General features: G+C 37.5%; 1 protein-coding gene across 1 annotated transcript; it reads right to left on the reverse strand.

Annotated features, from left to right (window-relative positions):
- Positions 1-4,552: 4,552 nt before the first annotated feature.
- Positions 4,553-17,611, reverse strand: ENPP7 (ectonucleotide pyrophosphatase/phosphodiesterase 7). Its single transcript, XM_044676562.1, has 5 exons — positions 17,347-17,611; positions 13,515-13,660; positions 8,493-9,119; positions 6,231-6,450; positions 4,553-4,629 (listed from the first exon to the last, which is right to left on the reverse strand). The coding sequence occupies exons 1-5, from the start codon at positions 17,609-17,611 to the stop codon at positions 4,553-4,555; spliced, it is 1,335 nt and encodes a 444-aa protein (XP_044532497.1).
- Positions 17,612-18,432: the final 821 nt, after the last annotated feature.

An 18,432-nucleotide genomic window follows, 5' to 3' on the forward strand; every position in this document is an offset into this window, starting at 1 on the left:
AAATAAAATATCAGAGAAACTTGCTACAAACATTTTCCACAATTAATTATTCTAATTCAGTTTCTTCTAGGTTTTAAGTGCCTTGATTTTGTTTGTGCAAAAACTTTTTAATTTTATGTAATCAAAATTGAGCATTTTATCTTCTGTGATCCTTTCTATTCTTTCTTTGATCATGAACTGTTATCGTGGACCGACCCTAGGGATAGCAAAAATGAGAGAGGATTTCATAAATCCTGCTTTGATTCACGGCTATCAATTTAATGAACTAAAGTGTAATGTTCTCTTTCTACAGTACACATTTTTCTCTAACAACTACATGGCTCTACATCACTTAGAGAAACATTCTCTATGCTTTTCAGAGACACAGGAGCAAAAATTTACAAATGTAACCAGATAAAGGCACAACAACAAGAATGTGTTCACATTCATATACATAATTTTAGGCACATGCTTAGAGATATAAGTGCATATACATAGAAGGTCAAAGCTGTAGTGAACCTAAGAGATAATCTAGTCTAGGGCTTATTAACCTACGGGGTCTATGGACTTGTTTTTTAAAAAAATATTTTGATAACTGTACTTCAATATAAATTTCCCTTGTAATTTTATATATTTTATTTTATGAATTTAATAACATTCTGAGAGGGGGTTTTGAGATTGGTTGCACTGGATTACCAAATGGGTCTACTATATACAAAAAATTAAGAACCTTAATAGAAAATGCTAAAACTGAGGTTTAGATGAGGGGAAGATGACTTACCCAAGGTGTCATGTAGCACATTCACATTTTCTTTTTTATTTTGCCTGTAAGAATTATTTGACAAAGTAGGAACCCAAGTAGATCTTTCCCAACAGAGTGAGATGACATTCCCACAATAAGTATGGAGATCTCTAGGTCTCTTATAATCTTCATGCTACTGGAATGCTAGTCCGAGTTTCTTAAGGTCATTGCTACTCCCTTTCTTGCTAAAATTTTCCCAAATACTTATTTCCATAGTGAATATCTCAGGTGGGAGGAAGGAGATGGTGTTGGAGCCATTCAATATTCCAGATTGCATGGCAAGTAATATTATGAGAACAGGGTGGTCTTATATGACAATATATTGAGTTTTAGATTAATTAATCTGGTCTAAGAATCAGAAGCAACTCATTAGAAATTTATGACATATATGGATCTCTTTCTAATACTACATTCCAACATGGAGCATTCAGATATTAGAAACAAAAAGCTAAAATCTAGAACAGTTTCATTTGCATATAAGGGGAACCTAGTGCCTCTAAGTTTACCCTAAGGGCAACCAGGCAAATGTTACAAACCACCTTGAGATTTTTCACTTCAAGTGAGCTCTTATTCTTCAATATTGAACCTTCAAGTATTACTTTATGTGCCACCTTCTCCAGAAAGCTTTCTCTAGTTTTTCCCAGCTAGAAGTGGTCTTTTCCTCCTTTATTTTCTCAGAATTCTTTGTCCAATCTCTTCTTTACTTCTATTACCTCCCTATTTTGTATTATGCATGTTTTGGGGGTGTATTCCTTTGACCAAGAGGGTTCTGCATTATAAGAATTTATTTTGTTAATAGGAGAATAGTAGGAGAATCATAAGTGATCCCATTTTAGGATTGGATTTCCTCAAAGGAAGGGGATGTATTTGCACTAGGGATGCTCAAAAGTTTTATATTAATTGTTCTATTAATGCTCTTATTTTCTCCCTCCTTCCCCCAAGAATTAATAAAAGGAATATTTTAAGTCTTTAATTTCCCTCCATTTGAAATAATATTATTAAAATTTTTTTCTCTCAATTACATGTAAAAATTTTTAACCTAAAATTTTTTTGAGCCAAATTCTCTCCCTTCTCCCTCCCTGTGATAGTAAGCAATCTGATATAGATTTTACATGAGAAATAATGTAAAACATTTTTCCATATTAGTCTTTGTGGAAGGTAATGTGAAAAAAAATTGAAAAAAGTCTAATATAGTATATTTTGGTCTGTATTTAGTCTCCATCAGTTCTTTCTCTAGAGATGGATGACATTTTTCATCAGGAGACCTTAGTTATTGTCTTTGATCACTATATTGCTAAGAATAATTTAGTCATTCATAATTATCATAAAATATTTCTGTTACTGTGTACATTGTTCTCCTGTATCTTCTCACTTCATTCTGCATCAGTTCATGTAGGTCTTTCCAGGGTTTTTCTGAAATCGTCCTTCTCATCATTTCATATAGTATTCCATTACAATCATATACCACAACTTGTTTAGCCATTCCTCAATTGATGTGTATCCCCTCAATTTCTAATTCTTTGCTGCCACAAAAATAGCCGCTATAACTATTTTTTGTACAAATAGGTCTTCCCCCCACCCCCATTTAAAAAAATCTTTTTGGGATGCAGACCTGGGAGTGATATTGCTGGATCAAAGGTTATGTACAGTTTTAAAGCCCTTTGCATAGTTCCGAAATGTTCTCCAGAATGCTTGGATCAGTTTATAACTATACCAGCAGTGCATTAGTGTTCCAATTTTCTCACACTCTAACATTTATCATTTTCTTTTTTTGTCATATTAGTCAATCTGATAAATATGAGTACCTTGGAGTTTTCATTTGCATTTCTTCAGTCAAAAGTGATTTAGAACATTTTTTCATGTGAATAGAAAGAACCATGATTTCTTTGTCTAAAAATTGCCTTATCCTTAATAGGATATGACTTGATATTTATTCTATGACATAGACTGTCTATCAATTCAGGATTGACTTGCAGTCTTTTAAATTTGACTCAGTTCTTTATATATGAGAAATGAGGGCTTTATCAGAGGAATTTGCTATAGAATTTTTTCTAGCTTTCTGCTTTTCTTCTAATGTTGGTTGCACTGGTTTTGTTTGTGCAAAGACTCTTAATTTAATATAATCAAAATTATCCGTTTTATATCTTATAATGCTCTATCTTTTATTTGGTCATAAATTCTTCTCATATCTATAGATTTGACAGGTAAACTAAAATTCTTATCAAAACAAAAAAACAAACTTGAAGAATGTAAGCTTCTTCAGGTAAAGTCCTATATAAAGCAGGTGCTTAATGAATGAATGAATGAATGAATGAACCCCAATTTCATATCAGTTGAGACATCTCTGACTTGGGCAATAAATAATCCTGGAATGAAGAGGCAAATGGACTGTGTAGGTGTTGGAACTTTAGAGAACACACATATTAAGCCCAGAGCAGGAGGGCTGGCTCACGGAAGTATTTACCTCTAGCCTTTCTTTGGTTTCCAGGGTCCTCTCTATAAGAATGAGTCCTTTTCAACTGGACCACTGCCATTTGTTTTATTCAATTCGGCTCCATTAAACAAATATTTGTTAAATAGTTACCTTATGAAAGGCACTTGAGATATAAAGAAAAAATAAAGCAATCTCTGCTCTTAAGTAGTTTATACATACATACATACAGTTTCAGTTCAGCCATGTCTGATACTTTGTGACTCCATTTGGAATTTTCTTTGCAAAGTTTACCATTTCCTTCTCCAACTAATTTTACAGATGATGAAACTGAACCAAACAGGGCTAAATGACTTGCCTACAGTCACACAGTTAATAATTGTCTGAGGCCAAATCTGAATTTAGAAAATGAGTTTTTTTGACTCTAGGCCAGGTACTAAGTCACCTAGCTGCCCTACATAGAGATAAATAAATAACTAAGGAATTTCAGGAAGGAGAGAATGATGGAGGCTATCAGGAAGAGTGTCTTCTAGGAGGTGGCACTTGAGTTTTGAAGGAAAACAGGTATTCGAAGAGATGATGGTGAAGAGGACATCCAGGCATGGGAAATAACCTTTACTGTCTCCTGGAGGGAGATAGGAGATGGCATGTTAAGTTTGAGGGAAAGTTAGTAGATGGAGTCAGATAGAATGTAGAGTACATAAAGAGGAGCAATATGAAATCAGCCTGAGAATGTAGGTAGGCTGGGGCCAGATTGTGGAGAGGTTGATTTGTCAGGCTGAAGTGGTTGTTGTATTTGACCCCAGAATCAATATTGTTGTTTATTGAGTCATTTTTTAGCCCTATCTGACTCTTCATGACCCTGTTTGGGTTTGTTGGATAAGGTATTTCCTTCTTATTTTTGCTTATAAATTGTTATTTCCTTCTTATGCTCATTTTTTATAGATGAGGAAAGTGAGCCAAATATGGTTAAGTTGACTTGGTCAGAATCACACAGCTAATAAGTATCTGAGGACAGATTTGAAATCACAAAGATTTAAGTCTTCCTGACTCCAGATCTGGCACTCTCTCCACTATGCCACCTAGCTACTTCCTAGAATCAATAGGGAACTGCTGAAAGATTTTATATGAGGGAATGGTAGGGTCAGGGCAATATGCTTTAGGAAGATTAATTTGGCAACTGTGTCAGAAGAATGAATTAGAGAAGGAAGTTTTCTCTTTTTCATTCATTCTTGACTTCCCTTGAATTCTGGAGGAGAGAGAGCCAGGGAAGCAAAGATAATAGTCCCTAACCCTTTGTTCCATTTCCATTGAATACTCACCCTGAATGGTGGCTAATATTAGAAGAGTCCCATCAGCAAAGTAATGGCCATCAAGAGTCCCAAAGGCAATTTTCCAGTTGACAGGTAGGAAGAACCTAAGGAAAGTCAAAAAGATAAAAGACTTCTAGTGAAGAAGGGGCTTTCCCTCTTCTAGAACTCACATTAAGAGCAGAGATCCCATAGAAAGAAAATTACCCTTGAGAATGAAGATGGAAGTAATCAAGGATGCAGGCAGAGGGATTTATATCTTTGGCCCTTTTTTGGGAGAGAGAGAATTTTCCTTTGGAAACTATTTTAGCCTGGCATTACTGGGGTTTAAGATTTTTCATGGAAGATGTTCAACTTGGCCATAATGTATTGGTTTCAAGACAGAAGAGAGAGCAGTAAGGGCTATGCAGTTGGGGTTAAGTGACTTGCCCAGTGTCACACAGCTAGGAATTGCTGGAATTCAGATTCAAACCCAGGACCTCTTATCTCTAGACCTGGCTCTCTATCCACTGAGCTACCTTCTCACTTCTGGCCATAATTCTTAAAAGTATATTTGGTACAAACCAGTCCAGGCTAATCTTGTTGATTTCAGGCAGGATTTTTGGACATGATAAGGCTTTTTCCTTATCCCTTTTAGGGTGAAAAAATTATGCAAGTCAGAAAATGCTCTTTGGAGGATTCTGACATAGACTGGTTGAGTAAGGCAGGATCTAAGTAGAAAACAAGGTGTTTTTTCAAGTTTGCACATGAACTTAGGCAATCTACTGAATTCAGTAGCCTTGGAAATCTCATCCTTACATTCAGCTCAAACATCTGATGATTCTAGGAATTGTAAGTTATTATTATTCTTTTGTTATTAGTTGGCAAGTAGAAAAGAATGCTGGAGCTAGAATCGGGAAGACCTGAGTTTAAATTCAGCCTCAGATGCTTGTTAGCTGTGTGACAATGGACAAGTTATTTAACTTCTATTTGCCTAACTTTTCTCATTTGTAAAGTGGGGGTAATAATAGCATCTACTTCCCAGGGTTTTAGGAGGATAAAATAAGATGTTTATAAAGTGCCCTACAAAGCTTTAAGACCTATATAATTATTTCACAGAGCTGAGAGAAAGTAGGTGAGAGACTAGTTATGGATAACACTTGTGCATATGATGATTAGTGTGATGGAATTGGCGGCCCATGTTTTCTGTTTGTAGAGTTCTTTGGCAAGTGAAAGTGAATGTATTAACCTCCCAGGGAAGGGGAAAGAAAAAGGAAAGAGAAGTCTTGTAGCTCATGGGTAAACTGTGATGCCTCCGAGCTCCACTAGATGTCACCATTTCAACAGGAATCTACCTTTACTCTAGGACACCTAGTGCATCTCTAGTCACCACATGTGCTCCTGAGTGGTGTGTGTGTGTGTGTGTGTGTGTGTGTGTGTGTGTGTGTGTGTGTAGGTGCATGTATGTTTTGTGTATAATGTTGTCCTGTCCTGTCCTTTGAGTTCAAGAGCACACACCTGATGCACAAACTCACTTGGAGACAGAGACAGAGAGAGAGAGAGAGAGACACACACACACACACACACACACACACACACACACACACACACACACACACACACACACAGAGACAGAGAAAGACAGAGAGACAAATAGAGAGGCAGAGAGAAGCAGAGAGACATAGAGAGAGGGTCAAAGAACGACGCAGGTCTAAATCCCTTCTGGTACCTGAAATCAGCATGGGCAGGGTGGTTTTTAAGTTCCCATCGTTGGCCTCTGGTGTGATGTTCAGCAATTTACAAAGAAGCTCATATACATGGACACTCTCGAAGGGTTCTACTTCTAGACCTTTCTTGAAGTCAGGACCCACAGCACGGAAGATGGTCTTCATGTCCATGTCTTCATTGTCAAAACCATGTTCCCCTTTGTTAAATTGGACACTAATTCTCTGTGGGGAGGAGAATGACAACCATTACTGGCATTTGCTAGGTGGCACCGCCTCTTCCCTGAACATACCCCTCTAGCCTCTTGCCTACAGATTTCTCATCCATTTCTTTTCCACTGTGATCAAGCACATAGAAATGGAGGAGAGCAAGATGATTGGAATCATCTTAGATTTTTTTAGTCCTAGACTTGGAGATAGAAATCACTGAATATACATCATCATGACTTATAAGTTTAAATAATTATAAATAAATGAAGAGAGCTACCAATCTAGAGATTTCATTTTTTAAAAATAAGACTTTGAATTGGAAGGGATCTCAGAGATAATTTAGTTTAATCTCTTCATTTTACAGATGGTACAAAGGCCCCAAGTGAGGAAGTGAATTGCCTAAACTCACATAGGCAGCAAATTGTAGAACTAGGATTTGAACCCCTCTTATTCAAATCTGTGCTTTTTTCATTACATATCACAACTTCCCTAGTTTCTTGCTGTTTCCTTTCCTAAGTCACTTCCTCTGCTCTGTTCTTGGCTCCTGGTTTGCCCGTTTTCCAGTCTTTCTCCTCTCAGTCAGCCATGATTCTTCTTTCCTTAACCATGTTCCATATTCAAAACACACACATACACACACAGTCTTGACTGTGTACTCAGTGCAATTGTATATTAGATAAGAGTAGTGAAAAGTCTGTGATGCTACTCAAGCACTAAAATAGATCACTTGTTGAGTGGCAAGAGAACACAAGGAGAGTTTCCCAAAATTTAGACTCTAGAACCTTGATCTTATGTTGGCTGAAAAGGTGTGTTTTGTGAGAAAATGTGGATGTTAGGAAAGTCAGGAAAGAATTCATTTAAAAATTTAATTTATCCATATCCCTGACTTCAGTGTATATTAACTGTATGATCCTGGTCAAGTTGTTTAAACCTCTCAGTATTTTAGGCAACTGTGACTCTTAGATTGCATGGGAAGAGGAAGTACTTCCTGGAGCTCTTTACATCAAGGAAATCCAGTTACTGAATGAAGGAGGTAAGAGAAAGGGACTTCAACTGGAAAGGTAGGATCAATAAAGATATTCTTTCTGTAGAATGGAAAACATGTTAAGTGTGGAGTCAATGGGCTGGGGTTGAATCCTGGCTAGCTATGTCACTAAGGGTAAGTGACCAAACCCCTGTGGTTCTTAATTTCCTTATCTCATCTGTAAACTGGACTAAGCAGCTGGTTCCTTTTAGCTCTAAATCTTTGATCCTATGATTCTTCTGCCTCACTATATTTACGTGGGTCACCCATTCCCATTCTGTCATGCAGCACAGGCACACATTTACATGCTACCATCTTCACACCTTCTATCCTTTCCCACCACTCCCCCAATGCTATAAGTTTGCCACCCCCTCACTTCCCTAGTCTTTCCCACATAGTTTCAGACCTGTGTCGCCTATGATCACCCTTTATACTCTGTGTCTGATCCTCCTCTTCTTTTCCACACTTTCTGAATATCTCCCACTTTGGGTTTTATCTAACGACTTCTTATAATCCCTTCCATCTACTGTGTGACACACACCCTTGGCCATCATTTCTCTTACCTTGGGTCTGCTCCTCCTTTCTGTCCAACACATATTCTTTACTGTCAACCCTTATTACTTGGGTCTGATATACATGCATCATGGACTTCTCTTATCTTGTGTCTCTCATGCATATATTGCTATCTTCTCCCTGCATCATCGTGTATGACACACATGTACCCTATCTTTCTGTGACTTCAGTGTTTCTATTTTGTTTCAAAATAGCCTGATGCTCTTTTTATTGTATTTAGCCTAGGCTCTCCCAAATGACTGTTTTTTGGGTGGTATCAATATATTTCATATCCAGAAGTATTCCACAGCCAATTTAATGTGGGAAATTCCTAAATACTACCTGTATAGATAAATGAACATTTAGAGAACATCTCCTCTCAGATGAGAGTATAGATACAGAGTCTGTCACATAGTAAGCACTAAATAAATTCTTATTCCCTTCCAATTCCCCCATCCCCTCCTCTCATTTGGCACCTTACCCCATGAATGACATAGCCCAAGTCACTATACATGACCAGTGGAACGATTCTGTCATTATTGGCATAGTGAAAGTGCTTAGGGAAAGATTCCTTCTTGTAGACATGGAGCTTGGGATGTGCATCCTTAAGGGTCTTATAAACACTCTCCAGCTTCCCTTCTTTTGGGAGTAGCATCCCATTTGGCCCATAGTCTAGGAGTTCAAACTCAATATCCTTGAAGGTAAAGTTGGGGAACTTGTGAAATTCAACCAAATCAGTGGCATTCTTTAAAACAGTGGTCATGCCATGATCAGATGTAATTATCAAGTTGAGGTTATCCGTGAGGTTATACATCTCAATACTTTCCCGGAGGTAGCCCACAGTTCGGTCCACTTGTGATACCATGTTCTTCCTCTCTTGGGACTCAGGGCCATATTTGTGGCCTGTGGAGTCTGGTTCCCCAAAATAGAGGGTGACCAGGTCTAAGTCATCTTCTGTGAACCATTTCATCACTGTGTCGATGTTATTTCTCCATTCTTTCTCATTGCCATAGTTATGTGCTATACCTTCCTTCCTGCTCACAGTCACAGACTCACCTTGGTAGCTGACATTACCACCAGGATAAAAGAATGAGCCAGTTTTTAAGCCCTGTCAAAGAAAGTTAGAAGATGGATCAAGAGATGCTCACAGTTCTACAGTCTATTTTTGTCCTTTTTTTTTTTTTTTTTTTTTTTTGCTATTCTGGTTTACTTTTTGACACCCCCTACATTCATCTATTTGTTCATCTACCCATCCAGAATTCTGTGTTACTATAACATCTTTATTTTTTCAAATAGCATTCATATCTCTGATCTTTTGTTATCTTCATAACATTCTCATGTCAGATCCTAGAGTAAGAATTATTATTTACCATCTCTGAGAGGGGGGAGGGAAGGGAGGGAGATTTGGGTCTCATAATTTTGGTATGGTGAAAATTGTTATTATATTAATTGGGGAAATAAAATATTTGAATTTTAAATATTAAATAAAAAGATATATAGTAAAAAAAAGAAGGTGGGAGAGTCACGTAGTATGAGTTGGGGATAATAGATGGACAGCACAAGGGTTTCCTTGTTGGCACTTTTAAAAATCTGAACCTGTGTTTTCATTGATGTAGGGAACTCCCAGGGGGAAAAACTCACTCTATCAATACCCATCATCAACTATAGTGACCTCAATGGTGCAATTTAGAGAGTTGCCTAAGGACATTGAGAGCTTAGGTGACTTGCCCATAGTCACACATTTGGTATGGCCAGAGGCAGGACTGAGCACAAGTCTTTTTGACTCTGAGGCTGGTTCTCCATCCATCATCTTCCTCTATCCACTGAGTTGCCTGGTACTACAATATTATGCATAAAATTGTAAAGAATCATAAGATCATATTTATTATATTGGGGTGCTCTTCTAAGGACAATTCATATAGATACGAAAAGAATCACACAGAATTAAAGGGTAGGGAGGGATTTTGACCTACATTGAATGGTGATGTGTAGGAATTATCCATATCAGTGAGATTATTTTTCTATCTGTCCATGTAGTATATCTAGATAATCACCTATACCCATTTTCTTTCTCCACTTCACCTTCCCTTTAATCCAACTATCATTTTATGTAGGCTGAGCACTCACCTAGTCGTAGATGCTGTCAGGTATCAAGTAATTAGCCATTTCTTCCTGCCAGCATAGCTCAATGGAATGAGACCTGATAGTTTTCACATAAACTATTCAACTAAAGGAGATTCAAGTTTGTGTGTTTTTTTCAAATTTCCATTTATTCTTGACTGTGAGCCTTTGGCCCTGGATTCCCTCACATAGCAAAGTATGATTTGAAATCAAGAGATTTGGGTACAAATCTCAATTCTTTCAAATTTTAAACTGTGATATCCTGAGAGAGTAATTTCATTTCTTTGAGTCTGTTTTCTGTAAATGGGGGCAAGAATACTTGTCTTATGTTTTGAGACTCAAATGAGATAATGGATATGAAAGTGCTTTGTAACAATTATTATCACACCAGGACTGGAATTCAGGAGGTCATCATTATTTGAGGATAATTAGAATTGGAAAAAGGTGAATCCACTTAAAATAGAACAAGATTTCATAGTAAATAGTGAAAAAAGGTTTGTTTAGGGCTTTATTTTAAAAAAATAAACCCACAAATTATAAAAATAAGCTTGTTTTATGTTATTCATTGTAAAATTTAGATTATAATTCAGTTACATGCTAATAGAATAATAACAATAGAAGGAAAATATATTATCAATACTTTGGGGGGGCATAGTATGACATGGAATCCTTTATTTCACATTTGACTTTTTCCAGTATGACCATAAGGGGGGTCATTGTTGCAAAAAAAAATCAATTTGTTTCATCAATTTTCCTAAGTCTCTTAATCCTTTGATATTTTGAACCATCTTTGGAAGTGCCTAAACTTGCAGACAATCAGGGAGTAATTTGCTATTGATGGAAGGGATGAGTAGGGTTAGACACTAGTTTTAAGGTGGGGAAGGTTGTTTGAATCAGGGCTGATTTTACAAATTCATTTCATATCGGTTTTTGATAATTTGATAAATTTATTAATGAATGTTTTCATATCATGATGACTTTTGTTTCCTTCCTCTTACAACTTCATAGAGAGGCAGCAACAAGGAGTGAATAGAAAATTGACGTCAGAAAAAAAAACAACCTAGTTTAAGTCCTGCCTCTGATACGTATTGGCTGTGTGACAATGATTAAGTAACTTAACTTTTTAATCAGAGTTTCAGAAAACTCTTTAAGACTATAAACTGCAAAAAAGGGTTGTTGTTCTTTAGTCATTTCAGTCATGTCATGATCCCTTGGAGTTTTCCTAGCAAAGATACTAGAGTGATTTGCCATTTCCTTTTCCAGCTCATTTTATAAATAAGGAAACTGAGGCAAACAGAGTGGAGTGATTTGCCTAGGATCACATAGCTCATAAATGTCTGAGGGAAGATTTGAACTCAGAAAGATGACTACAGGTCCAGAACTCTATCTATTAGGCCATCTAGTTGCCCATAAAAACGGTTATTGATCTGTTTCAGTAGGTGAGGTTTCCTCACAGGAAATTTCCTTTGCTACTGAAATCACAGGTCTGGAACAAAACAAAATGAATACATAGATAATGAGGAGGCGCCTACTCATCTTAGCTCCATCCATTAAACCCTTGGTTTTTTCTATACTGGGAGGAGGTATCTGTGGTTATAGAACTGGTTGCTGAGCAAACTCATGCCCAGAGAGATTAAGTGATTTCCCAAAGCCACACAATTAATAACTGGCAAAAGAAAGATCCTAAATACTCAAATCCTCTGATTCCAAATCCAGTATTCATTCTGCTAGTAGTATTAAGCTATCCAGCCTTGAGTTACGAAAAATTGAAAAAATACAACTTGTCTGGTAGTTGCCACTCTGGCCAGATCCTCAGTATTGGTCTCTAGGCATTGAATGTTGACAGAACCATAACCTCATAGAAAGGGAAAGTATCCTAGGGCTTATCTAAATCCAACCCCTCCCTCTTTTTTTAACAGATGGGAAAGTTAGCTAATAGTGGATGGAGGACTGGCTTTTAAGCCCCACTAAGAAGACTTGGGTTCAGTCCCTAATTCTAATACAGTGTGGGAACCTGAACAAATTCCCCCAGCTCTTAGTACTCTAGGCCAGTGATCTCAAATTCAAATAGAAATGGGGGTCACTAAGCCATACATAGGGATTTCTGTAGGCTGCATATTTATTTAATTTTAAAAAGTAATATCTGCTTTACTGCATTTTTTAATTTTGGTAAACATTTTTGTTAAATATTTGCTTTGTTAAATATTTAATATTTGCTAAATATTAAAAATTATTTAAATAAATTTAGGATTTCCATTTCTGGGAGCCAAGATGATGGAATAAAGAGTACTCTGAGCTTGCCTTCCCAATTACATTCTAATCTAGTTTAGATGGCATTCAGACAGTGTCGTGGTTCACATGTACCTGTTGGCCATGTGTGTGACACTTCTAATCTAGACAACTCTCTTAAGACTGTAAATTATTGAAAATGTGTCCATTTACATTGGAGAAGGAAGTTTCCTCATTTCAGTTTTCCCTATATCAAAAAAATCCTCCTATGGAAAAACCGAAGCTTAGGGAGGTAACATAACTTGCCAAAGGTCAGTCAGATAATTTGTGCCTAATCAGGGATTAGAGCTCAGGTTTCTAAGAACCCAGGCCAGTATTCTTCCTACTTTGATATACTGACCAAACAAAAGACTGTGGAAGATTTCTCTTTGTCATTTCTTACTCTACAGAAGCACAGAACTAAGCTGTAGCTATTATCGAGACAGTTCTTAGAACTGAATAATAAAATAGAACTGAATAACTTAAAAAAAAACAAATTATTTGTTCCATAGTTATACACGTGAACCTTAAATCCTTTTGGTTACTTCTCATGGGCGAGTGACTGGAACAAGGTTATACCAAAGTGTTTATGGGCCTATGGCAAGATTTGAATCCTCCATGTTCCTCCATGAATGCTGGATTCTATTTAGTACACATAAATTAGCTCTAGATAGCTAGCTTTTGGTGAAGTCCACTTGGGTCACCACACACCTTTTGCCCACCCATTTTTTTTCTTCCATTTTTCTAAGGTGTAACTGAGGCAGAATGGCAGATTTAGAGGATGGTATCAGCACTTGCAAAACTCTAATAGTGTAAAAACAAAGAAACACAAGAACTTAGCACTTAATTAGCAAGACTAATAGGAGCTAATGACACTGGGAGGAACTCCTCCCATACCCTCCTCGGTACTAGGATAAACTTCATTCTCCTTGTCCTTGTGGCTTCCCCAGAATCTCCCTCCACAATAAGATGTTGTTTTACTTCCCTCCCCTTACAACTAGGGACATGTTTTGTGCCTTTTGTCCCCAGGTCTAGTTCGTGGTAGTTGTCCTGGATGTAAATATTCCTAGTTATAGCTTCAACCATATACCCCTGGTAGATAAGGCAACGTTACCTGTCTCTGGGCGGTGATCCAAATGGGTAGGCTACCATTGTCCCACCACCTCTCAATCCCCAGTGTGGCATGGTAGGGTAGCTTCACTTTGTTGGTGGTATTATAGAACATGTTGTGGACAACCCCATGGTTCTCAATATACTTTCCTAAAGGAATAAGAGATAGTGGTGTCACCAGGACCCTGAATAGGGTCAAAAAAAGCTTCAAAAAGTCACCCAGGATCTTAACCCCAAATTTTGCTGATTTTGAAAAGACCAGAATATTGTATGGAGACTGTAAAAGTATAACTCTTTTAGTATCATTTTTACTAACTTTTACAAAGCTTTCACAAATATCTATAAATAAAGGAAAAGAAGCAAAAAAAAAAAGTCACCCAGGAGATAATGAAACCAATGAAAGAAACAGGAGACTACAGTAAAGAGGGCAAAGTGAGCGAGGGAATGTGCATTCAAATAAATCTTGCACAGTTATAGATAGAGGTCTCAGATCTCAACTATATGGAACTTTTTGAGACTATGAGCCATTCTCCAAATGAGAGTCAAAAGATATGAACAAGTCTCCCTCCATCTCTTTCTGTCTCTGAGAGCTTCTTTATCCCTCGCTTCTCTTTTTATCTCCTTTCCCTCCCCCTTTCTTCTCCTTTATCTTTTTCTCCCTCTTTCTATTACTTTCTCCTTTCTGCCTCCCTGTCTCTCTCTGACTCTTCCCTCCTCACTCTGCATTTTCTCCCGACCATTGGCTCCACCTTCCCTGACGTGATCCAACAACATTCCTTTGCAGTCTGAGTTCCTTCTTGTACTGAACTTATCTCCTTGGCTCTCTGACTCCCATGGAATCTCTTGCTGTAGCAATGTCCCTGTGTTTCCAAGAACTGACCTCTGGCTAGTTAGGGGTTTTCCTGAGCACCCTGTCCTTTCTTCCTCTCACCCTGAGCACTCCTGTTTTACAGTCTCACATCCCAGTTTCCCCCAAATGCTAGTTCTGCCATTAACTTTTCTATGAGACTGAGACCCTTACTGAAATGAAAACATCCCTGGGGGAGCAAGGTAGCCCCCTTAGTCCTGAATTAAGTGATTGGGTTTACTTAATAATAAGTTAACTAATTGTAAGACTTATAAAGTAGTTCTTTCATTTGATTCTCACAACATCTCTGTAAGAGGTGCTACTAGCTATTATTATCCCGTCCTTTTATTTCCTTTTTTCTTTTTCCTTCTTTCCTTCCTTCCTTCCTTCCTTCCTTCCTTTCTTCCTTCCTTCCTTTCTCCCTCCCTCCCTCTTTATTTCTTTCCTCCTTTCCTTCTTCCTTCCTTCCTTCCTTCCTTTCTTTCCTTTCATATAAAAAAATAACAACAACAAAAAAAGATATGAACAAATACTTTTTGGATGAGGAAATCAAAGCCGTATATAGTCATATGAAAAAATGCTCTAAATCATTACTGATTAGAGAAATGCAAATCAAAATAGTTCTGAGATATCATCTCACACCTATCAAATTGGCTAAAATGATAAAAGGGCAAAATGACAGATGCTGGAGGGGATGTGGAAAAATGAGGACACTTATAGACTGTTGGTAGAACTGTGAACTGATTCAACCATTTTGGGGAGCAATCTTGAATTATGGCCAGAGAATTATAAAACTGTGTATACCCTCAGACCCAACAATACCACTATCGAGTCTGTTTCCCAAAGTGATCAAGAAAAAAGGAAAAGACCTCTAGGTTCTAAAATATTTATAGCAGCTCCCTTTGTGGTGGCAAAGAACCAGAAATTGAGAGGATGCCCATCAATTGGGGAACGACTGAATGAGTTATGGCATATGGATTGTGATGGAATACTATTATGTTGAAAGAAATGATAGGCAGGTTAATTTCAAAGAAACATGGATAGATTTACATGAAATTATGAAAAGCAAAATAAGTAGAACCAAGAGAACATTATATACAGCTACAGAATTAACTTTGTGAATGGCTATCTCCAGAAAAAGAACTGACAAATAGAAACATACAAAAACCATGGTTTATATATACCTTTTTTGGAAGGGGGGCATCAAATGATGCCTTTTCTAATGTGGGGAGGAGAGGGAGAGAGATACCTGGGAATTTTAATGAAATCAACAAACAAATGAATAAGAAACAAAAAATAAATCTTGCATAGGCAAGCCATAAGAAATGGGGAGTGGGGAGGAAAAAAAACCAGGAAACTCAAAGCTACAATCTTCTCACCTTTATAAGTTTTCCTAGATTCGGAGTCCAGAATATCTGAATTCAAATCAGACCTCAGACATTTACTTGCCCTGTGCCTTTCAGCAAGTCACTTAACCTCTGTCTACCTCAATTTCATCAGTGAAATGGGGATAATAGAATCTATCTCTTTGGGTGGTTGTGAGTATCAAATGAAAGTGCTTAGCATAGCACCTGGCATATAGTAGGCACTTAAAAATGCACATTTAAAAAGTTCACTTCCTTAAGGAAGGCTAAGTCCTTAAAAGTTCTTAATTCTCAGTTAATTTAGTACTTGCAAAGGTAATTTTTTAAAAACCAAACCTTACCTTCCACCTTAGAATCAACACTAAGTATTGGTTCCCAGGAGGAAGAGCAGTAAAAGCTAGGCACTTGGAGTTAAATAATTTGTCTATGGTTACACAGCTAGGAAATGTTTGAGGCAAGATTTGAACCCAGGGTCTCCTATCTTTAGGCCTGGCTATCTACCCACTGAGTTTTTATGGCTTTTATTACTGGATTTATGGGTTCATGATTCTGCTTAGTTTGTACTATTTGTCCTTTGCTCAGAGCTTGGGAAAATTTATATTAGATCATCGAGATATATTTCTGGTTTGTCTAATTATACTAATCATGTCCTTAAAAAGATAATATAATTTTACCAGGTGGGGTTTGACTTAGCAAGGTATGTTACTCTGTCTGTTTAACTTTCTTCATTTCTAAAATGAGGATAAAAAGAGCATTTACTTTCTAGTGTTATTGCAAAATGCAATAATGTTTATAAAATGCTTTGCTATATAAACTATAGTTGTTAATGTTGTGGTGATGATGATGATGATGAAGAAGAATTAGAGAACTTGGATTCAGGTCTTGATTCTGACACTACTTGTGTAACCTTGGGCAACACTTAATCACTCTGAAAGGCAGCTTCCTTATCTGTAAAATGAGTGGGGTGGCTGGGGGTAGGTGGGATGGTGATAGACTGGGTGACCCTGAGAGCCCTTCCATCTCTAAATCTCTGAATCTAAGACTAGAAATGAATTCTCTTGACCTAATTTGTCCAGTATTCTTTTCATTCATTATACTGTACTGCCCTCTGTTGCTCTTTAATATCTGAAAATTAAATTCTGACGACTTGATTGAAAGGGTAACGAAGTCAAGGAGACATGTTTTAGCAGAAAGAAGGGATTATTGTATTGTTGGCAGAATGTTGGACTTGAAGTCAGGTAAATCTGGGTTCAAATTCCACTCTTAATACTCTGTGATCTTGGGCAAGCAATTTCTCTTCTACAGACCTCAGTTCCATTGTCAATAAAATGTGGGAATCCATAGTAGCTACCTTATAGAACAGTTGTGAGCTCAAAACAGATAATATTAAAGCATTCTGTTGTTATCATAATATAATAGCTATTATATATATATATGTATATATATATATATCTTTTCAGTATTATAAATAGCCAGAGATTAAAGATGATATATATATTTGTACTTCCACTCTCTACCCCATAGCATCCTGCATAGAATTCTACTCACTCTGGGCACTTAACTGTTCCTCTTTGGGGTTCTCTTGTCCCTGTGTCTCTTTCCCCAAACCTGAGTCAGGTACTCACCAGTGACCAGGGTGAAATGACAAGGACTAGTCATGGTGACAAAGACTGGAGTCATATAACGAGCTTTCACACCCTCCTGAGCCATGAAGTCCAAATTGGGGGTGTCCACATCTTGGTCATAGTTCCAGCGGAAGCCATCAAAAGAAACCAGGAGCAACCTTTTCCTGGGGGACTTGGAGAGCTCCCTATGGAAAGGAACTCCAGCCACTAAAGAGAAGAGGGTGAGCAGAGCCACAGAAGACAGGAGAGCTCTTGGGCACTTCATGTTGAACTGTGTAGAGTGACTTGTTGTGCACAGATGTAATCTGTCAGAGGTGAGGAGCAAAGTCCTAGGGCCATATTTGGCCTATCTTATCCTAGAATATCTTTAGGGAATCCATAAAGATTTAGTATATTTCCTTGAAAGATACACTTTAAAGCTACCATCCAAATCAATCTTCATATTTGTCACCAGGGATTATAAACCATTTGTAGTAGAAAAATAGCTGTACTTCAAGTAAGGAAAGACTTGGGTAAAAATTATGCTTCAAACATTCACCAGTTATAATGGGTGGGCCTGACTAAGATATTAGTTTAGCCTTAGTATTAAAATAAAATGAGACATTTAGGTCATTAAGCAATTAGCAAAAGGAGGTTTGTTTAGCTTTAGCATAGAAGGGATATTCAAAGAGGATCCTACAGCATTTCATTTGGGTTAATATCCTTGGGTAAGTAGGAAGCCACATCAATATGGACCAGGAAGTTTTATGACTTATATGTTAGCCCCCTGGGCCAATCAAGTCCTATGTATAATTTTGTTGTGTTCACCCTTTCACATCTGATCTTCTAATGATCATTTAGAGGACCTTTCATCATTTAAATGTGTATGAGGCTTTGGGGGCAGCTGGGTAGCTCAGTGGAGTGAGAGTCAGGCCTAGAGACAGGAGGTCCTAGGTTCAAACCCAGCCTCAGCCACTTCCCAGCTGTGTGACCCTGGGCAAGTCACTTGACCCCCATTGCCCACCCTTACCAATCTTCCACCTATGAGACAATACACCAAAGTACAAGGGTTAAAAAAAAAAATGTGTATGAGGCTTTAAAGGACAA

Source organism: Gracilinanus agilis, chromosome 4 (assembly GCF_016433145.1).
Source record: "Gracilinanus agilis isolate LMUSP501 chromosome 4, AgileGrace, whole genome shotgun sequence".
Lineage (NCBI taxonomy): Eukaryota > Metazoa > Chordata > Mammalia > Didelphimorphia > Didelphidae > Gracilinanus > Gracilinanus agilis.